Source organism: Mytilus trossulus, chromosome 13 (genome assembly GCF_036588685.1).
Source record: "Mytilus trossulus isolate FHL-02 chromosome 13, PNRI_Mtr1.1.1.hap1, whole genome shotgun sequence".
Taxonomy (NCBI): domain Eukaryota; kingdom Metazoa; phylum Mollusca; class Bivalvia; order Mytilida; family Mytilidae; genus Mytilus; species Mytilus trossulus.
The window spans coordinates 36,177,273-36,201,362 of NC_086385.1; the positions used below are offsets into that span (position 1 = coordinate 36,177,273).

The window sequence follows — 24,090 nt, forward strand, 5'->3', positions numbered from 1 at the left end:
TTTTGATTTCTACCAGGAAAGGCGTTTGTATGTTCATACATTATACACAGGCAATGAACGCTGAAGTTTAAAATTTCGGCGACACTTTCATTCAAATCGCTATATTTCTATACCCAAAACAATTAACTGCAGTTGAAGTGATAAAAAATTGCACACACATGTATTTTTTTTAACAAATTTAAGTAATAAAAATATACCGCCCAACTACTAAGTTTTATACAAACTAATATCATGTATTTCTAATTAGAATATTGACGATTAACCCACATAAAGCCATCTGTCGCCATTATTGAAATATTAAATAACCAAAAAGTACATAGACTTATTTGTTCCATTTCACATTACATTGAATTCATATGGAAACATTTATCATAAATATTGATAATTGAAAGCTGATTTATTATTTTGTAACATATTATTTATCCGAGCATTTTTTTTTTTTTTTTTATCAAAATACATCTTAATTACACACGGAAAACTGAGACTTACAGCTGAAACTAATGCACTGGGATGTAAATAAACAAGAGAACCTGTGATTAAGATGGCAGGAACAATGCAAAGTGTGGGAGGAGAGAGTTCAAGAGTTTCTTTAACCGATTTTCGTCCGATATAGTAAATTTAAGCAAGTGCGTGAAGTGTGCATCAGGTACCCCTTGTTCATCCGCCCAGTAAAGGTATTGCCTTTAATCCCAGCATTGTTTCGTGTATGCGTCAAGCTTAAAATGGTGAATTTGTGTCAGTATATCATTTACGATATCTTAGCAACATGAAGGGTGCTACATGTGGAACAGGAACTGATTGCCATTCTAGAGCACAAGAGTTAACCGTTGGTTAATGGTGTGTTTCGTGATGCATAATATTCAGTGTTTTTTTTGGTTGGTCTTTTTATCGTAATTCGCCTATATTTTTCATGGTCTTTCTAGATTTTCCTTGAGTTTGAGTTTCAATACTTATTTTACATCCAAAGAACATGATACTCTCTTTGTAAGATGCCTAGAAATAACATACCTATTCTGACAGCACATAGCTGCGTAATTGTACACTCCAAGTCAAATAGTTGCCCATTTTCTTCATGAGTATGCTTATATGCTGGATCGGAGAAGTCCAGAGGTTATCGAAATTTTATAAGAACGAACAATCAATCATTGTTGACTTGAAGAATAAATCGAACGAGATTCGAGGCAATATTGTACCACAGATTGTATAAAATGAGGTCTTACTGTAAACTTCAAAATATAAATACCAAAAAAAAAAAAATAGCAGCTGTTTCATATAATACCAGTAATAGGTCAGGGTTATGCGTACTTTACTATGCATTATGTTCTATCGTACACAGGGAAATTTCACACATCAGTTGCACACGAATTTAAATATATGTGATTACATCCCAGCTCCTTTGTTCTACCAGTGGTGATCTGAGCCGGATCACCTCTACTAGATCACCCCAGTTTGAATTTCTTTGTTATGAATTCTTTCCTTTGTTTGTAACATTTTGGCGGGAATACCTTATACACCATTAAACATTTATTTATACGTAAATGATTAACAATAAAAACCTTTGTAGAAAAAAAATCAAGTGTCTATGCTGTGATTCGAACTCAATACCTTTAGCATATACACCCACGACCCCCCCCCCCCCCCCCCCCCCCCCCCCCCCTTTACTGAAGGACGACTGCATAGTTGTAAGAACCAGCAAATGAGGAAAAAATATATGTAACTTAATATATAATATACTCAGGAAGATTAAGGCGGTGGAATACAAAAAACATTCATTTCACTTGTCTTAAGAAGATATGAAATAAATGTTTAATGCTCCCCCCCTTTTTTTTTTATCGTAATATGGACGTTTATGATTCTGATCTATACGAGTTCAACAAAGGTATGACTCCTTAACTGTATAAACAGCATCACGTGTAATATGTTACAGATGCAAAGTAACATTCAGATTAATCCCCCTTGTTTGTAAAACATAGTAAATCGATCATATTTAATATAAATCATAAATGATTCATTGAGATTAAATTGTTTCTTTATGATGCTTCATTCATGTTAAATAGATTGTAATTTTTTTTCTTCTGGACTTAGTATAAGACTTAACGGTAAGAAATACATGTAGTATATATATACATATATTATTAGACATCCTGTTTATGATTGAAATAGTGCTTTATGTTTTTTTTTATTCCTGTGCCAGTATACAAAGCTCTAAGATAGAGTAGTGAGAATAATTCATATATTAAGACAAGTATATATACTTAGTAATCCAGTCATAAATGTAAGAATGGCCTTACTGGATCAATAGGAAGACTAAATACAAATTTTGTGAAAAGGTTCTGAAACAACGAACCCATAACGTTTACACAGAACTAAAGATTTAGTAACGACGACCCTATTTTTGGCCAATGAAAATGAGAGAAATCTATTATTCTTAATTGTTAAAATATTTTTGAATGAAATAAAATCAAATCACATTCTTTCCGATCCCTATTACCATGTGGAATTTCTTGTTTCTATCTTTTGTTCACAGATCTAATATGTATCGCTTAAATGTCGAACAATATGGATTTATTAAACTTATACTGTTTGACTTGCACTTTTTTAAGCGCCAGATTAAATTTCGATAGGGTTGTTTTAATTTATGGGTTGGAAGCATGTTGTAAGTTAGAGATACTTGAAAACCCTATCCTACAGTTGAAGGTTATGTACTCGACCATACACTGAGAAAGTTACACATTCTCATGAAACCTTTAACATTCAAAGAACGAAACTTTTTTTTAAGTTTAATTAAATTTTATACTAATGTCTGTGAGAGTTACCAATACTTTCATTTGAACCCCCTAACCTGTGTACTGTTCTCATTTTGTGAACTAGGGGGTTCAAATCGAAGACCCCCCCTTTTTTTTAAAGTCTAATTGAATTTTATACTCATGTATGTGAGAGATGCCAATACTTTCATTTGAACCCTCTAACCTGTGTATTGTTCTCACTTTGTGAACTAGGGGGTTCAAATCGAAGATCCCCCCATTTTTTTTAAGTCTAATTGAATTTTATACTAATGTCTATGAGAGATGCCAATACTTTAATTTGAACCCCCTAACCTGTGTATTGTTCTCACTTAGTGAACTAGGGGGTTCAAATTTAAGACTTTCCCTCCGAGAGTCTTATGCATATTTTGCATACCTTTAATAAGGGGAGATAATAAATAACTGACTAAATACTTTCTTCACATACACTTGTGTGACAATACAATATAAAGCTAATTTAACCTTTTATATTGACTATTTGATTTGCATCGATTTGGTATGTTTGTTTTGACTCTATGAACTAGGCGTGGTTTGATTGTCAATTGAAATATATCGTCGTAAATAAACATTCAATTGATATTTATTGCGAATTTTTTATCCATTAGACAGATATGTATACGTAGGTAAGATAATAAATTTTCTTTAAGATTCGATGTTGCTCTGAGTGTTGTTGACAAGCAGTTGTCAAGTTTTAAGTCTCGATTCCAGTGCCTATGTCACATATATTGCATGTCTAATTTGTGGCCATAGAAAGAAAAACTGCAGTTATCTTTTTTCCAGATATTACAATGGAAAATCGTGTAGAAGTCATTTTTAGATAAATTTTTTATTGAAAGAGACGAAACATGAATAAATCGAAGGCATTTACCATTTTTCTATTTTATTTTCTGCTATTACAGTAAACTTACTTCCTGCTAAGAAAAAGTTTTACAAGAACAAATTGGTTTTACAAGGGCGGTTAGCTTGCTTGTTTAACCACAACGTTCGACTTTTTTTTCTCTCTATAAAACGCAATGTGACTAATGTGTCATCGTCTTTCAAATATGCCATTCTGTTAGAATAATAATTAAACCTTAATGTTTTGATAAACTAGAAAGAAGATTTGATGTCAGACTATTCATAGAATTTGTATTTCACCGACTGAAACTCATCATCAAAATTTTACTAACCATTTGAAATGTAACGGATGCCACTTGTGGAGCAGATTTGCTTAACTTTTCAAGGGCATCTCCATTCGCTAATGTATTTTTTAAGGGTTCGTGCTTTTCATTAGTATTTGTGAACTAGCTTGTCTCTGGTCTTCCGCCTTCTTTTAAATAAATATTTTCTTGTGTGTTGTTTTTAATAGAGGAAAAAAAATCAAATTACATATATGACCTTGTGCAAATGACAAAATTGATATGAACTGCAAACAACCTGCTTCCTCGTTTCAGTTTAATTTAAGAATCGTAACAAAAACGTTTTTTTGTAATACTCAGAAAATATAAAGTTAGAAATGTAAACAGATAGAAACTAAGGTTTCTTTTGTAGTGTTTTGTGAACTTCTTTGTTAGTTTCGTCATCAGTATGTTTACCATAGCGTTGTCATTTTCTTTCGAATTTGATGTTTGAGGGTCTCTTTATTATATAATCTTCCGTTTCTTTTTAAATAAACATTTTTTACGTCTTTATCTAAGGTGTTGATTGATAGAGGAAACAGGTTTCATTGCATTTCTGACCTTGTGCAAAATGACAAAAAATAATATGAAACGCAATAGCCTGCTTCCTCGTTTCAGTTATATTAAGGATCATAATTCAAATATTTTTTGCAATACTCAGAAAATATAAAGTTAAAAATATAATCAGACAGGAAACTATAAAAAAATATAAATACAAATAGTTATAAGTCATTAAAAAAATATAATAAATCAGAAACCGAAATCCGCAATAAAAACCACATAATTTTTCATAAAATGCATTCTTGTAAAGTTAACACCTTGGTCACAGGTAAAACTACAAAGACAACGTATTATAAATCTATATAAATTTGTCATTTTCCACTAAAATACCGACAATTGTACACACACCTATAGTTTTGATGGATATAAGTTTAACAGTCACTTGTCTTTTCTTGTTTAACATGTTAAAGTGACACCTATAGAGAGAAGGATTTGTATTGTTTACCTAGTAACATATTTGTAATCTTCGCGATGAAATATGGTTATATGCATCATAAAAATTAGTCATTTTCAAACTTGGGAAGTTCTTATTCTATCCTAGCGAGCGAAGGTAAATTCTTATTTCACATTTATGCATGCAGCCTTATATATCCGATCTTTAACAGGATATATTATGGGATTGATACTATTGTAGTTTTATCTACTTAAACTTGATACCACAAATATTTGTAATTTTCAAATTATTAGATCTGTCACAAAACTTTTGAACAGGGAGGGGCGTAATTCTTCAAAGGGATCAAATATTGGCAAGCGTAGCGAAACGATTTTTTTTTTTGACGATTTTACAAAAAAATCGTATTTTTCAATATAAAAAGGGGGGTCTCTGAACCCCACCCCTTGAATCCGCCACTGAGGAACGTAGTTTTATTATTTTCTATCGCTCAAGAGACATGGCTTCTTAAAGGTGTCAGAAAAATCATGGTCATAACTTTTACTTTCATACATTAGGAAATTTCCTTCGGTGATCTGTACATGTAAAAATGTCTTGGAACACGTGCCCGCACCTATTTTATCTGACATCTATAAACATTTTGGTGTGCCTGGTCTACTTAAGGTGCATAATAAAATTTCATAAAACAAAGTCCTTTCATTTTCACGTCGAAGATTTTATCTTGTAATTTTTATTGATAGTCCGGCCATATTTCATTAACATGTACATGTACTTGTTAAAAAGCCCATATTTCATATACATGTACTTGTTAAAAAAAGGCCATATTTCATATACATGTACTTGTTAATAATATGTAACTATGATCATTGCCTTGACCGGTAGTTTGAGTATTCATAATTCATTTGGACACACTATGTGTGAAAAGGACAGTTAAAATGTGATTGATCAGCGAAATAAAATAGTTCATAAGATTGAAATGACATTTGTAGTACAAAGCAAACGATATATAATAAAAGTTTTTTTCTATATATTATATAGTCAGTTCATTCAAGATAATAAAAGAGTGACTCACTTTATTCATTCAATTGTTTTATGAATGTGTATCTAACCTATTTCCATAAATTATAGTATTGTCATGTTTGTATTTGTTTTGCCCCGCCCTACTCCATTCTGACTTTTTATAACACATTTTAATGACAATTGCAATGTCTGTCTTACTTAAATTAATGGCTAAACATTCATAAGAAATATGCGATTACAATGAAATATTTTATTTTTTGAAATACTAAGGCTTTTCTACCTCAGGCATTGATCACTTAAGCTGTATTTGGCAAAACTTTTAGGAATTTTGGTACTCAATGCTCTTCAACTTCGTACTGTATTTTAACTTTTTTGGATTCGAGAGTCACTGATGGGTCTTTTGTGGACGAAACGCGCGTCTGGCGTATATACTAATTTAGTCCTGGTAGATCTATGATGAGTTTATTCACATACACATTCCTTTCTATATAATAAAAACGTTAAATATTCCAATTGGCTCATCGGTTTATAACTATCAATGTTCTGAACAAATTTAGAAAAAGGTATTCTTTCAATTTTGTATTGGAGAATTGATAAGAAGTAGTGGCTTCGTAACCGATAATCAACGAGCGACTTTAGTCGCGAGTTGATTATCGTTTTCGAATCCACTACTTCTTATCAATTCTCTAACTTAACCCATTTCTTGTAAAACGACTATCTGTTTCATGATCTGACAATGAATCAACGAAATTTCATGAAAATAATTTCGTATTTTGTCTTTTTTATTCTCTAATATCTGGAAATGGTTAGATCCACACGGTTCACATTTATATTTAACTTAATATAAGTTTAATTTAACTTAAATCGGTTGTTATCTACCCTTATTAATTCCAGATTGTATACTTGTAAATAATTATTTCATTCAATGTTTAATCACAGACATTTCGCAAAAAGACGAGATCTGGGGCTTGACTTTATATAGTGACCTTGCAATCTCTTGATGTTTTTTTTTAAATTTTTCTCGTTGGTTTGCTGTCTCATCCTCGTATATACATACTTTATATTTACTCTTAAGTACACTAACATCAGTTTAGAAAGGGACGTAACTCAAAAATATATATACTGCTATACATAACAAACAACAAAACGCAAACATGCACAAGCTGAACATTATAGTAAATGATTAATTCTACCATGAAATCATGTCGTCCTGCTCTTTAATGTTTATTTATATTTCAATCAAAACAAGTAATCATTTTCCCGTTTGAATGTAATTATTTTTAGTTTCGTGATGTTGTTTAACATGTTTAACGCTAATGACAATGAAAAAGTCGTCAATAAAACGTACGCCGAATAAGGATATTTATTAGGAGTTAAATTATATTCGACTTCATCAAAAGGTAAGAATCAACGAATATTCGTCGAATCTCTTTAAATTGCTATAGAAGATTTAGAAAAGAGAATGGTAATGGAGAATGTGTCAAAGAGACTAAGATCAGAACACACGGGATAAGGCCACCCATGAGTATTCAACGCAACAGCGCGAGAAAAAGCCTGCACCCGGAAGCGTGCATCAGCTGGCACCTTAGCATACATGTATACAAGTTCAGAGAAACGCCACACTAAACTATAAAAACATACAAATGAAACAAAATTTAGAAAAAAATACAGACTAACAAAGTTCCTGACTTTGGAGTCGCAAACATGCAGCGTGGTCCGCACATGATTATTTGACATGTTTTATAGCATGTTTTTAATTTATTTTGGCCCTTGCTTGCATAGGGGTTCTTTTGGGGCTATTAATATAGTATAGCTATACCAAAGACGTTTGCAATATGTGATTTTGTTTATAGTTTTTGCACTTTCCGACTATTACCCAAAATATTTTTTTGTCTGATTGTCTGCATTTGTTATAATAAATCATGATAAAATTGAGAAAGAAAATGGGGAATGTGTCAATGTACACAATGTTTTGTACTATAATACACAAATATGTCAACCCAGATTGTACAAGTTGTTTATTTCTAAAATGATGTCTTTGTTTAATATATTTACATTATGTTTTGATATTCAAATGTAAACACCTTGCCGCAGGTTGATTTAATGGAAAACGAAGTTGATATTTTGTGTAGACTTATCTTCTATCGATATCAGTAACAGTTGTTCATAGTCAGTGTTATGCTAATAGATATCAGTCATGAAATTTATAACGTGCTGTTTTCATTTTTTTTTATCACTGGGTCGATACCTCTGTTAGTGGACTATCAGTCCCCGATGGTATCATAAGCTTCAGTAGTCGGCTCTTCGGTACTGACATGATTTATAATAAACCTTTCAAAAATTGTCCATGTTGTCAGTTAATAATAATATTATTTTGAAATTGTTAGAAACTCCTTCAGGAAAAGTTGCCCGTAGATGCATATGGCATTTTTTAAGATCCTTTTTTTTGATATGCTTGAAACTCCTCATCTGTTTAGGCTCTTCATTGGCTTTCAAACATTCGGTGTTGAACGTTCCCGATGAAGGTACTGACGCATGCAAATTGACGTGCTTTGTTTCTCATTTCTGAATTCGCGAGTTCAGATCCACGCTCTCTTTTCTTTCTATATATATTATAGGCTACACAAATTTGGCCGGTTTTAAAAAGACTAAACAAATAGGGTTAATTTAAAAACATATAAACACCAACAAATATAATGTTTGTAACCCCCAATATCTTCCAAAATATAGCTTGTTTTTCATGCTTGTAGGAAATTACTGCTTTATGAGGAGTTTTGACAATTCATGTAAAAAATAAATTATTTTCTGTTTATAAATAATTTCTATAAAATGAATGTAACATATAATATATTGCATGTTCATAATCCGATTTGAGTTGTAAAACTTGTTTTAATCAAATTTTGCATGCACCGATTTATATAACTTGTTTATTCAACAATAATTATTAGATAAATAATCAATTATTAATCAACAGTTGATAAAATTAGAAATTCCAAGAAACGAAGGTGCCAATTTCTTCAGGCAGCATTGACCTTTGAAGAATTTTCCTATTCCTATTTTGTCCTTTTTTGTCAGATATGTGCCCAAAAATGATGCTACATTTTAAAAATCTCGGACAGTTCGAATGTTAAAGTTTGAGCGTTTCCGACGAAGATTTAACAAGAAAATCACTTCGGACACAATCTATTTATAAAACGTTGTTATCATTTATTCTTTTGAATTACTAGCATCGTTATCATAAAGTTTGACGTTCCATTACTTTAACGGATAAGAAGCAAATTAAAACATCGGAGTCCTATCATTGAATGAATCATTAAATCATCAGGCCAAGTTAAAACAAGCATTTTCTTTTTTCATTACTAACTTTTTATGGGCTTCATTCATACTCTCTAGAAGAATAAAATATGCATAATGCATTTCATTCAATTTTATGAATACAAATAAAAGAAGCATCGTAACAAAGCTATAAGAGAACTTGTTTATTGATCCAGCATCATCATATTCTACCCCTGCGATCAATGTTATGTCTGTTTTAAATGCTACAGTCCACGTCAATATTAACCTTTCGCCTATCTCGACACACCACACCTAGGTGCGATCAAGTTCATATGTGTTCTAGCATACTAAATTAAGTTATTCTTAGCAACAGTGGTAATAAATCTTTTATATCTTCATCTACTTCTCCTTTCAGATTCAAATCATGGCGAGACTGGACGTACCGTTAGTTTTTTGTGGCTATATATTTTATACAGGTAAGTTTTTACAGGTGAAAATTGAATTATTATACAAGTGCATTTTGTGTTTTTCTACGCATCTGAATGAGAAAGCAATTGACTTGATAAATAGATCGATAACGTTTATCACCTTATAACAAGATTGTATTAATCTTCATTGATTTGTATTTAATTTTCCTGACTGTTATTGTTTAAACTGTATTTTTGATGTGAAAAAGAAAAAGGGGTGCATATGACATTTAGGTGCTCATATCTTCATTAATTTGTATTTAATTTCCTTACTGTAACTGCTTAACGTGTATTACATTTTTGATTGTGAGAGAAAAAAAGCGGGATGCATATGACATGGAGATGTTCATTTCCAAAATCCATTTTTTTTCATGTTACGTCTTTCCTTTATCACATTTTTTCGTTATGTTCCCCAAATTTCATCTCATTACCCACCACATCCCTCATTTCCACTGTTTAAACCCCAAATATATATCACATCCTTATTTTTCAACCTCCTATATCCCACATTCACAAACGTATCTGCTATCATAAACTGTCCCCATATAATGACTTATTAATTTTATTATCTAGAATTTAATTAAAAACATTGAAGTTGATTCAACTCCGGTGTACGTGTCTTTTACTTCCTCTTTCCCCACTATGAGTTCAGTAAATAAAGATAGAGAAAATATGCTATTACATAGTAGAAAACACTTACTTTTCGTTTCGAACGAACGAATGCAAATGACATGTCCGATGCGCTTTTTGTGCGTTGTCTGTCTTCATGAAAGCTCAACGACCCTCCCCCCCCTTTTTTTTTGAAAGCAAGTGATGTGTAAATACGTAGACACTTTTAGAGTTTTACTAGGGTTCGCATAATAGTGAATAATGGATAAAAAATGTAGAATATATGGCAAAAAAGACCCAATGTTTTAAAGACCCTTTTTATATATGACCGAACAACCTTTTGATTAGTAGAAGAGGGTTCGTAAATTAAATCTCGAATCCCTCATGATATATTTCATAATAATTTCATGCATGCAAGGAAACTGAGCCTGCCGTTTACAAAAAAATAAATACATATGTTTTTATTTATAAATTGAATAATTAATGACTGACCAAGCATTCAGCGGCAACTATTACTTGAATATTCCATGTAATAGTTGCCGCTGAATGCTTGGTCAGTCATTAATTATTCAATTTATAACTAAAAACATATGTATTTATTTTTTTGTAAACGGCAGGCTCAGTTTCCTTGCATGCATGAAATTATTATGAAATATATCATGGTCGAAAAGGCGTTACAGATCTACATGAATATATATATTCAACATTAATTATCACTCAAATGCAAGGATATTAAATTGGATATGATTGATTGATTGTTGGTTGCTTAACGTTCAGTGCAAATGTTTCAACTTGTTAAGAACGAGAACAAATGAACAATACATAGGTAAGTCCAGTAATAGAGGACAGCGAACGTGGCTGCGTACTTTTACATCTGACATAGCCAAACGCACGCCCCACTGTGGCAGGATTTTATTACCGGTCGGAAGAAAACCTGTAGTGATAGTATTTCTATTCTCCAGTCACCCTCGGAGATTAAGCAGTTGCAAAAAGAATTAACTATATTGAAAGGACCATTCGTTTTTCAAAATTACATTACTTTGTAAAAAGGCCATACAGTACACGCCTGACTCAGTTACATTAGGATTCAATGATATTGATCGCCTTCAAATAAGATACTGTCATAATAAATCTGCCAATCGATAAAAATAGGTTGTGTTTTGCAATATTATTTAACATTTATTTCGAAATTAAAATATATTTATTGATTAATTATGTTTTATATATATCTATATAAAAAGAAGATTGAAGGTTGATTGTTGCTATTTTTAGACACTTGTCTATATAAAAAAAGAAGATATATATATTTACAAAGTAAAATAAATGAATATTAAAACGATGCATAGCCACGAAAATACATGGACTATAAACAGTCTGTAACAAAATAAATGTCTATAAAATGTTTTATGATATGTACATAACAATAGGCAACATTGAGATTAGCATTTCTCGAAAAATAGTATCATTTCTATGTACAGCTTACAAAGTAAATGTATACTTTGTGAATTTTGATTTTTGGACAACATAAACTATGTCAATCTTACTTTAGAAACCAATAGCCAAGAAAATGTTATGGTTGTTTTGATCCTCAATCCAATAAAAACATTTTATGATATTGATGAAGGTATTTTTTCTTTCTTTCCAGTGTTACTTTTACTTCATCTCACTTCATTGACAGTATCTCAGTCTACCACAGATAGCAATTCCATCACTACCATTGCGCCAACTACTGTGAACAATAGTTTGTCTGTCACTGAAACAGCCGCAACAGAATTGTTTTCATCAAATCTATCATCTTCTATTTCATCTAACAACACATATGAAACTGTTTCGCCTTCGTCATCATCCATCAGTACAACATCAAATCCAAGTATCGGTATACCGTTAGATTCAAGTATCGATATGTCGTCATACATATCCTCTTCTAGTTCGATGGATGTAATGGAATCCTCAAACAATTCAATTGAGACAATGACTTTATCGGATTATCCAATGGAATCAAGTACCCTTAACATACAATCATCGAGTGACATTGTTACAGTAACAAGTACAAGTGTAAATAATTCGAATTCAAATAATCAAATTAGTTCAAGTCAAACTACTTCAGGTTCTACACCTGCGATGTCGATAGCACAGACAACAGACATTTTAGAAACAAATAGCCCGATGATATCTACAGGACTTAATCCAATGACAAGTATAGATTCATCCCCATCGTCAATAGAAACTATCGAATCGTCTGAACCAATCGATTTAGAATCGTCAGTATCGGAATACCGCACATCATCCGACATTGAAGTAACATCGTCAATATTAGCCACAGAAAATCCATCTTTGACATCAGTCGGTACTGAAATGACATCAACACCCATTGATGATGCTTCATCGTCAGTATTTATAAATTCAATGGTATCGGACATGCCAAGCAGTTCGGAAACACCAGTATCGTCAGATATTCAAAGTGCTTCCAGAAGTGTTTCTTCCCTTGGTATTGTACCATCGTCAACAGTTACCCAAACCACTAGTAGTTCGTACATTCAAGTATCGAGTTCAGTTTTACCGATGACGACGACGACGACGACGACGACGACGACAACAACAACGACAACGACGACAAAGCCACCTCCAACAACAACTTTAGCAGACGATATTGAATCATCAATAGGTAGGTACTCTTGTCAATATTGTTTATATAGCCTCACTAAATGTATTCTAAAGTCGGGTGGAGTCAATACTTAATTGATAAGGGATATCTCAGATCAGGGGTCTATCATTCCACACTTTTCATTTAATTTAGATCTTAAAAATGTAAACCTTTTCAAATATTGCGTAGGCAAAATTGTAACATTTTCCCGTATTGGTTGGGTTTTGTGCGGTGTTTTTGAAAAGTGGAATATTTAAGGCAAAGATTCTGTGTGTAATGTTTACTTTACGGTGAGACTTACGGCTGTGAAAAAATGACAGAGCTTTTCATAAACAAGTAATAGGAACTTTATCGACCTTATTATATATTTTTGATAGTTTTCCCCACCTAATAGTTTTCCCATTTTTTCAAGCTGGAAAAGTGACCTATTCCAGCAGCACGTCTTATTACCTTGTATATAGGAAGTGCCCCCTCCCTGAGTTAACAGTACTGCTTCAGGAAATTTGACTGGCAATGAGAAAACTATCGATAAAGACCAAAAGGACAAATATATGTGTACAATTCAGATCATGTGCCGATAGTTGTTGATAACTTACTTATACTTGTTTACAAAAACAACCATAACCCCCTTGCAGGTTAAATGGCCGTTCCCTTAGTTTTAAGCGTTTTCCTGATCTGATTTTCCAGTTGCCTTCTCGATATCAGAAAGGGGTAGGGTAGCAGTATGTTAATGTACCTACCTTCTATGTTTAGGAACTTCTTTATTGGTTGTTTATGTTTTGTTTTTTTTGTTAATCAGAGGAACGTATGCTGGATTATTATAAAAAAAAATATGGACGTCCGATCTTTTTACGACTGTCACGTATTGTCTAAACATGAAGGTTTTAAACAGTCATACACACTTATAGATTCAAGAAAATAATACTTTATAATTGAGTGTGTCTAAAGCGCACTTCTGGATTCACCTTTACCAGTAACGCTCGAATTGCAAACATTTGAAAGCCAAGGAAATGCAGGAATCCGTGAGGAGCTATATTATCAAAAACATAATTGCATAATCAATATACTAATATAAAAAAGAAGATGTGGTATGATTACCAATGAGACAACTATCCACAAAAGATCACCTTTACATTACAGGGGTGGAACCAGATTTTCTTAATGATTTGAAAAAATATCAACGGAAAATTAAAACAAAATTTATAAACGTAGTTATATAATATTGTATTTGATGCTACAAAGTTGTTTTCTTCTTACAGATGGAAATACTTTATTCAATATAAGGACTAATTTGAATATCAACAGCAGTAGTTGTGAGAACTATAGAGTTGACGAGGCGCTAAGGAACTTTGTGAGTACAATTCACTTATATATGATTTGTCCTGATTTCAATTATTGGAATCTGGTTCATATTTTGTTTTTTAGAATTGTCAAACATTATATCATATGTGGGTCAATCGTTATTAACTTTATAATTTTTAAACAGATTACACAGAAAACCCCGTAGCTTTTAGAGAAGACCTGCTTTGCATTGGAATACGTATTTTTGAAAATACTTACCTCAGCCAATGTCTGTTTTTGAAATATTTACCATATTTAAAGATAACATTTTAAGCAGACTTTCAGTGGCAACAGCAATTTTTGCTCTACAACTTGTCAAAATCTAACATATTCATATGACATCAAAATTGATAATAATAATTTATGATTTTTTTAAATTATTTTAGATACAAAAGGAGGTACTTAAAGGCGTAGAGGCTGTGCGAAAGGTTGTTGTAATTAAGAATGGGTACGTATATAATTATAAAATTGAGAATGGAAATGGGGAATGTGTCAAAGAGACAAAAACCCGACCATAGAACAGACAAGAGCAGAACGTCACAAATAGGTCTTCAACGCAGCTAGAAATTACCTCACCCGGAGACGTCCTTCAACTGGCCCCTTAACAAATATATATAATAGTTCAGTGATAATGGACGTCATACTGAACTCCAAATTATATAATTATACATATTTTGTAGATATAAACTAAAATGTATCTCTAGATTAGTGAATATAATGATTTTTATTAATCATATTTTTACACTAACCTAATCATGCTGAATGAAACACAGGTCGGACAAATTTCTGTAATTCTTCGTGTATTTTAACACATACTAGTAATCATAAGCAAGTGTCAGCTAGTATTGTATTCGAATACCAAAATAAATTGAAAATTTAAAATAAATATAAATGGAACAGAAGTGTACAGCTGTTCGAAATTCATAAATCGATTGAGAAAAAAAACAAAACAAATCCGGGTTACAAACTAAAAGTAAGGGAAACACATCAAATATAAGAGGAGAACTACGACACAACAGAAACACTACATTAAAAATATATATTCATTTGCTCTTGCTCGATAATCAAAGATGTTTTCACAGGTAAAGCTTATCGAATGATTTTTTTTTTAATTCAAACTGTTTAACACTTAACTTTTTATTGCAAAATTGACCTTAAATTGTACAACGTAACCACTTAATTACATCTATATACCATATTTATTATTTATGCTTTATTTTTCAGGTGTATAAACGTTAGAAGAAGAAAACGGTATGTACGCATAAATGTATTGTTTATAATAAACAAAAGTAGCAAATTTTGCACAGCTTAACACATTTTACTCGATAAACTTGTATAAAGAGGGGTTTGTGTGGCCGAGTGGTCGAAGTGCATATACAGTTATTGTAAGAATGTCAACTCGGTGGTTGTTAGTTTGAATCAATAACTGTCACTTGTGTTCGACTACAATCTTAAATGACCAGGGGTGGTGTTCTCGAAGGTATCCCAAGATTCGTCATAAGTCATAGATAAGACCGATTTAAGGATGGACTAAGGATCGACTTAGGACACTCTTAAGTTGTGTCTCGAAGCTCTCTCAGACGAATCTTATGTTAGGACGTCCTAAACATTTCTAAGTCGAAATTTTAAATATTTAAAGTTATTTTGCGATAAAACATTTATTAATGACGAAATTATTCAATAAAATTGTTAACGAATTTTATAACAACATATACAGAATTAAATGCATAATTACCAATGTAATTATATCGAAAAGGATTGTTATTTAAACTTGAAAACAATTTGTTTTGAAATGAGAATTAAATTTGTAGTGTAATCGTATCGTGAAACACGTTCAAAGTTTAAAATCATGCACAATTTCTTTATATACGAGTTAATAACTGATGGTGCGTTTCATTTCATTTTCATTTTTACGTAAAATAATGAGCAAAAAGAAAAATCCAAACATTATTACACTAGGATGAAGGTAGGATGCTCTTAAGACACCTTATTGGGTGTCCTAAAGTTAGGACGAAAAATGAGATACATCATAAGTTAAGAGAGCTTCGAGAACACCTGATAGACTTAGGACACGTCTTAATCCTAAGATAGCTTCGAGAACACCACCCCATAATTGCCGGTTAGCTTGCCAAAGGTCAATGATTCTGTCAACGCAACACAGCTTCGCCAACCAATACAAACTGACCGCCATACAATTAAATTTTTAATAACTTATACTAGTATAAAAAATATTTTATTTATCATAATCCTGGTATTGTTGATACTGGATATATGGTTCGAATATCACTTATATCACTATAGGACTTTGTAGTTTTGTTTAAAACGAATGATAATATCATATTTGATCATTTGTTTGATGTAGAGGTTAATATAAAATAAGGAGTCGTTCTAGTATAACTACAGATAACTATTTACAGCTTTAAAAAAAACACCCATATGGTGAAGGAAACTATGGTTCTATGCAAAAAAGTGCTTATAAACCACCATTTTCTGCATAAGAAAATGTCTGTACAAAGTCAGGACAGTTGTTATCCAATTGTTTGATGTGTTTGAACTTTTTATTCATTTTGCCATTTGATTAGTGACCTTCCTTTTAGAATTTTCCTCGGAGTTCAGTAAATGTTTTTGATTTTACTTTCCATATATTGACAACCTTTAATAAATAACATCTGTTGGAATAGTTCAATATATATCAAGATGTACATACTATCTTTTTATAAAAATCAGAAGTTTTGTGTTATCATGAATAATTATGACATGGTCATATCAGAGACATATTAGTAGTCTATGGTCAAATTTATAAATTAACTTTTTACTAATCTTTCGATTTTCGAAATGATAAGGATTTTTACACTAGAAATAGATCACCTAATCTGTATTTGGCAATCTGTTTTTAGAATTTGGGTCCTAAGTGCTCTTCAACTTCGTACTTTATTTGAAATTTTTACCTTTTTATATTCGAGCTTCACTGTCGAGTCTTTGGTAGATAAAAACCGCGACTGGTGTACGCAAAATAATCCTTGTATCAATGATGAGTTTATTAACAACCATTGAGTCGATGCCATTGCTGGGAGAGTTTTTTTTTCTTTCACCGAGGTTATTTCCAGCCAGGTGGGCCATTATGTCGGTGTTGACATGAATTATCATTGATGAAATGCGCGTGTGGAGTTCAAAATTTAAATTCTGGTTATTATGATGAGTTTATTTATGACCAAAACTCTCAAGACGATTTTTAGGGGTCATTACCCTTAAATGATGATATTGTTTTACCAAAATATTTGTGATGAAACTTGCTTGTCAAAGGGATGTGTACGTTAATAATAATTGTTTGCAAGATACCTGAATAAATATTCATTAAAAAGCGAGATCATAGTTTGCTAAAATCAAAATTTTTCCGGGATAATCCAATGTCTTCAAGAAGAATCTCTATTAAAAAAAAATTACTGTTTGAAGATTAATAATAGGCAATTGATTTATATTTACATATGAAAACAATGCTGTTTTGTCGAAAAGATGGTAAGGATTTATTCAAATGACAAGATAAATCGTTTGAAAATCAATTTATTGCTTTTGACAGAGTCGTCTTTTATTAAAGGGAAATTACACTATTTATACTACTAATAATAATTCATTGAAACTTTGCATGTAGACATTTTTTTTGTACAATATTTTAGGCGAAAAAAATGGGGTCACCGATGTTGTTTTCGATATATGACGTCATCGAAAAGTAAAGAATTGCGTTATACCGAAATATAAAATAGCGCTTTAAAATGCTAAAAGAAGGCAAATTTATTGACAAACGATGTTTAACTGGTTTAACTAAAATCTAATTTTTATTGCAGTGCAGTCGATGGTTACCTGCTGTCACAGTTTGATATTGGTGTCGATGCCAATGCCGCCATAGCCGATCCCGTTACAGTAGCAAATAAGATTGCAGGCGCTTTAAAAAATAATGAAAACATTAGTTTTACCGAGGCTGGCACTTTTAATGAAACAGGTGAGCTTATCAATAAAAATATGAAAAATATGATCGCAAATATTCTTTAATGTGAGTGTTGACGGCCAACAATAACATTGATCAACATTTGATGTTCCAAGGAAGAGGGACGAAGGATACCATAGGGACAGTCAGACTCATAGATCGAAAATAAACTGACAAAGCTTGGCTAAAAATAAAAAGACAAACAGACAAATAATTGCAACAGAAGACACAACATAGAAAACTAAAAGACTAATCAATACGAAACCCACCAAAAATTGCAGGAAATTGCAAATACACATTCAAAAGTCAGGAAAACATGCAGTGGAAAGGGCACGTCGTTGTGTTAGGCTGGTTATTGCTCACCCATCATACGGGTATCTTATATCTGTCAGAACAAAACAGAAAGTACAGAGAAACAGTCGTTTTGTCTTGATGTGCATTTCCCCCTCAAATTGAGTTTTGTCCAATTATCAATTGATCAAGTTTAAATAAATACTCAAAATACATGTACTTTAATTGTATTCTGAAAATATATAATTAGAAACTGTCGATGAAAGATCAAATACGTAAAACTTCTGACTCAGCACTGTCGAAAAGATATTTAAAAAAAAAAATGCGTACACATTAAACCTTTAAGTTTTCCTTGAACTACAGTTGTACGATTTATGCCATTCAATAGCAAGAATGTGTCCATAGTACACGGATGCCCCACTCGTACTGTCCTTTTCCATGTTCAATGGACCGTGAAATTGGGGTAATTTTTTAATTTGGCATTAAAATTAGAAAGATCTTATCATGGGGAACATGTGTAATAAATTTCAAGTTGATGTGACTACAAATTCATCAAAAACTACCTAGATCAAAAACTTTAGCCTGAAGCGGGACGAACGGACGTACAGACGGATGGAGGCACATACCAGAAAACATAATGTTCATTACTATCGTAGGTTTGGCATCAAAACCGTCTCACAATATAAACATCAATTATTTTACAACTTCAAAATAGCCATAAAATAATTCAAAATTTAAAGTGAATTGTATTGTTTCAAATACAAAATTGAATCTTCTTGCTGCATAAGCCAGGTTAACTTAATGCATAAATGCTTTTTATAGACCACCGACATCACTAACAGTGAATTTAATTCCAATCTCATTCTAACTCATTACTTAATACGAATATACCAGCTTTCCATATTCCTTACAATTTACTTTCTTGATCTTTTGTTGAAACATCCACTCCATTGTATCAATAAGGACGCATATATTTTCACGTAATTAACAAAATTGTAAGACAACAGACACACTTTGTTACTGTTCTTTTTTCGCAACATCGGAAAACTGCTATTGCCTAAACTTCTTTGAAGAGTTCTTTCTTCTAATTTTGGTAAATTTGTGTGTTTTTTTTAGTTCTAAATACATTTAACAATGTATGCAAATCTGATATTTGTGATAAATATTATGGATACTCTTGTCAACAAATGAATACAACAGAAGCCAAGTGCACAAGTAGATGTAAAGATGTAACCTGTTCTAACCACGGAACCTGCAGTACCATAGTCACAGATAGTAACGTTTTTGGACATCATTGTTCGTAAGTGTATATTTGCTAATCATGCCATGCCCACTGCATTTTACAGATAATATTCATACCAAGGCGGGAATATGACAGTTGTTTTTCAATCGTTCCGTTGAATAATAAAATCTATCGTTTGAATTTCTCATGATGTAGGAACTTCCCCTTTTTGAAGCGGTATCGTTGTTAATACTTTTTTATACATTTCCTTGACATTTTTATCCTATTGTTTTTAAAAATTGTTTAGAACATATATCGTAAATGTACTTCTGACAAATTAATATATAGTACATACTATTTCTTTTACATTTATTTCACATAGTGTTTATTTGATTTTTCATCCGTATATTAATTTGAATTGGCTGCCATCTTAGAATGTGTAAACCGAATATATGGCAAAATATGAGAAGTGATGAAATACTTGTACTAGTATATTTATAACAGTTTTTTATTTGTACAAGGAGGGTCATTAGTGGTACTATTTGGGAAAGTGCAAATGATGTGCAGCATGTAAAACTATTTGTTAAATTTATTTTCCCGGTCGGGACTGAATTTTCAGTTTTAAAATATTTTAATTCAGTAATTGTCTTGGCAAAAAAAGACAAATGAAAATATAATATTATCAAGCAAATACAATTTTTAAAGCAGAAAATACCCTGTCAACACGCAACGCTCCATTGTAAAATCAGTTATCGATCCTTACACATTATTTGGTTTTCGACATCCACAATTCGGTGATATGCAGCGAGGAAAACTCTATCTAAGCGTTAAAATTCAACATTCAATTTTCCTTTGCAGTTTTCAACATACAACACTCCGTTGGTCTTTATTAAATCTACATAGATCTTGGTATAAAAACACATGTCACATGAGTCTGAAATGATATTGATGATCCTCTGGAGACTATGTTATGTCTGAAGGGTTTAAACGTAAAATCTTTTGAGCATTAAAACCAAATAGCATATATTTGAAGGAGAAATATCGCAAACACCTTAAAATTTCCAAGTAAACTGCATTTAATTCGAAAATTGAGTTTGACTATGAATCATGCATTTTTGTTCCTTTTTGATTCAGGTGTCAAAGTGAAGAATATTATAAATATGAAGGAGACAACTGCGAAGACAAAAGAATGAAATGGGAATTAGCTGTTGCCATAGCAGCTGGATCAGGGGGAGCAGTTATTTTAATCTTAGTTTTTGTTCTAATAATTTGCTGTTGCTGTAAAAATAAAGGAGACAAGTATGGGTATGTTTAAATTTTGTTTTTTTTAATTTATAGATCATTGATTTTTAGACTTTATATGAAAAAGAAGATGTGGTATGATTGCCAATGAGACAACTATCCACAAAATACCAAAATGACACAAACATTAACAACTATAGGTCATCGTACGGCCTTCAACAATGAGCAAAGCCCATACCACATAGTCGGCTATAAACGGGCCCGATAATACAATGTAAAACAATTCAAATGAGAAAACTAACGGCCTTATTTATGTAAAAAAATGAACGAAAAACAAATGTGTAACACATAAACAAACGACAACCACTGAATTACAGGCTCCTTACTTGGGACAGGCACATACATAAATAATGTGGCGGGTTTTATGTACATTTTTAAGATATTAGAGTATTTTACATAACCACATGAGAAATGCGACAGTTAAATATTGAATGTCTTTCATAAAACGTCATGCAAAATACGGCGTTATAGTTATTAGAGAATTTAAATAAGTGAAGCAAGATTTATTATTTTCATGCTCGCAGTCTTTGAGGCAGGAACGTATAAAATGTCTTTAACAAATTGATACAAACTCATTGTCCATTAAATTATCTTTTGATTTGTCAGTCCGAGAGTGTGACACTTTCAAAAATTAATTATCTTGCTGAGCCATTGGAAAGAGTCTTCCTCATATTAACCAATCAAAATCAGACATTTAACGTGAAGTATAGATATAAACATTTGTATAAACATAGGTTTTGTTATATTTAGATATGATAGAAGACACAGTTATGAACCAATGTCAGATGTTATAGGAAGATCTGGACCTGCGTATTATAGAAATGACACTAAAAATCAACAACCGGTGAGTGTATGTGTCCTTATTAAGTAGACATTATAAATGAGTTGAAAACGCAAAGCTTTACCTCAAAATTGAATCTAACAATTAACCACTGAAACGCATTTCGAACAGTTGCAAATACAATGATTGTTAGCTTGGTTTATTGTTTGTTTGAATTACAGACTATATATCGAATGGTTCTTTATTCTGATAATGAGTACTACTATTGGTTAACATAAATACAGAAGATCACTAAGCTTAAATATACAAACCTTTTGAGTCCTATTTCAAATGTCATAATAGAATGTTTTAATGCTATATGATTGAAGATGAACATATTGTAAGTATAAATGTCCCTCAAGAGTTATTGCTGAAAAGAAATCAATCACCTTATACCTAGTGATATCAAGCTTTAAAAAGCTTTTTATTTTTATCAAACTATTTGTTGAAGGTTTCCATTGTAGTTGTTCTGATGTACATTATATATTGTCATGCATTTTGTTGGTTTATTTTTTAGGGGTTTACAAATTTAGGTTATGATGATGATAAATATAGCGACTATAGTGATCCAAGTCAAACAAGACCCCCAAACGGACAATCCTGGAATCCTGAGGATAGCAAAGACACATATGCCAAAATAACTGAACAGTTAGACCAAGAAAAACGTTTTGAGGTAGATTTTATGTTACGAATATGCCTAGATATATCATTTCATAAAAGACGAAAACAGGATTATTATTATTATAGATTTATATGTCTATTTGCTTCGTCTGTCCGTTATTTTTGTCCAAGTATACATTACTGGTACAAAAGTGAAAAGAATCAATTAAAAGTCTGTCGTACAAATTTGAGTGTTGTAATGACTAAAACATTTTTTTTTTCACCAAAAGTTACAAGTGTATCTTTATTTTATATTTGTAACACAGAAGTGCTGGCTTAATGTTTAAAGTAATTTTAGAAAAAAAACCCATATCGCACTGTTTAATCTTAAATTAAGGCGACGTTAGGGAGGTACCATTTGATTTTTATAGGGGGGGTGCCTAGGATGACAAATTTTGTCCTGCCTTATTTTTAGTTGTAATCTCTGTCCTGCCTTTTTATTTTTCAGTCTATCCGGTTCTGCCTTTTTTTTCTTAGCTTATCCTGACTTTTTTTACAACAATTGTCATCCTGCCTTTTTTTTTGGCGAAGATACTCATCCTGCCTTTTTTTTTACTCAAACTCTGTCCTGCCTTTTTTCACATTTCACCCCCCCCCCCCCCCCCCCGGGTGCGTCGAAAGGTTATAAGCTAACGGCTATACATGCATCACATATCAATTCACAATTATCAAAATGTCACAATCGTCAAAAGAGAACAATCGGTTAGATTACATATAAGACCCTATATTATCAATTACAGATCGACGACCACGCAAGTATGTCGTTTGTGAGTTAAGAAGTCGACGTATTTTGACGATGACCGTATAACATATGTTATATCGGGGTGAAAATATTTAAAAAAAAAATTGCAAATTAGGTTGTCTAAAGATATACTCAAATTTAAAATCATTCTTCGGTACTATAGATAAGTCTTTGTGTTATAGATAAAAAGACCACAAGTATCTGGAAGTATACGACAGAATTCAAGCGCGGAGGTAAATATACATTTGATTAAATTAGGGTTGTTTATCATATATATATAGATTTTAAACACTAGACATATCAATATCGTTAAAACAGTAAGTTTATTTGCAGATGATTTTACTGATATTGCTGCAAAATTGAGCAAGTACCCCCAGATACTCTTTATTACTTATTAAAACATACATCTGCAACGATAAATTGTTTATCAATGAAATGCAAATGAGAAGAGCTTTCGTACTGAGTACACACAAATGTTGAAATTGAGCAAGTACCCCCAGATATTATTAATTACTTATTAAAACATATATCTATAACGATAAATTGTTTATCAATGAAATGCAAATGAGGAGAGCTTTCGTACTGAGTACAAACAAATGTACATGTACTATATGCAATTAATTTTTAAAACCTATTGAAAAATTTTCTGCTAGCTGAAATGTTGCTTAATACTATTTTCCAATTTAGTCATATCCAAAAGGACGGGTAATAACTTTTTAGTAAAATGCAGTGGTAGTATTTTTCTTGATTTGTTTTATTTAGTTTCCTTTTTGCCCATTAATGAGGATATAGATTTGGGGA

At 31.8% G+C, this 24,090-nt stretch overlaps 1 protein-coding gene across 4 annotated transcripts in view; it reads left to right on the top strand.

The window, feature by feature from the left end:
- LOC134693948 (serine-rich adhesin for platelets-like) overlaps positions 1–24,090 on the top strand; it is a 38,636-nt gene that overhangs the window by 10,369 nt on the left and 4,177 nt on the right. The window contains exons 1-12 of one of the 4 annotated variants that reach the window (XM_063554918.1): positions 3,407–3,427; positions 9,625–9,685; positions 11,931–12,950; positions 14,189–14,280; positions 14,657–14,718; positions 15,495–15,521; positions 18,113–18,267; positions 19,660–19,843; positions 20,900–21,070; positions 21,818–21,917; positions 22,405–22,560; positions 23,472–23,522. In XM_063554918.1, the coding sequence (XP_063410988.1) occupies positions 9,634–9,685; positions 11,931–12,950; positions 14,189–14,280; positions 14,657–14,718; positions 15,495–15,521; positions 18,113–18,267; positions 19,660–19,843; positions 20,900–21,070; positions 21,818–21,917; positions 22,405–22,560; positions 23,472–23,522 (2,070 nt within the window). In that variant the 5' untranslated portion in view covers positions 3,407–3,427; positions 9,625–9,633. Of the gene's footprint in view, positions 1–3,406; positions 3,428–4,899; positions 5,073–9,624; positions 9,686–11,930; positions 12,951–14,188; positions 14,281–14,656; positions 14,719–15,494; positions 15,522–18,112; positions 18,268–19,659; positions 19,844–20,899; positions 21,071–21,817; positions 21,918–22,404; positions 22,561–23,471; positions 23,523–24,090 lie in introns of those variants that run through there. The other 3 variants (XM_063554917.1, XM_063554916.1, XM_063554919.1) reach the window with 3 other exon arrangements.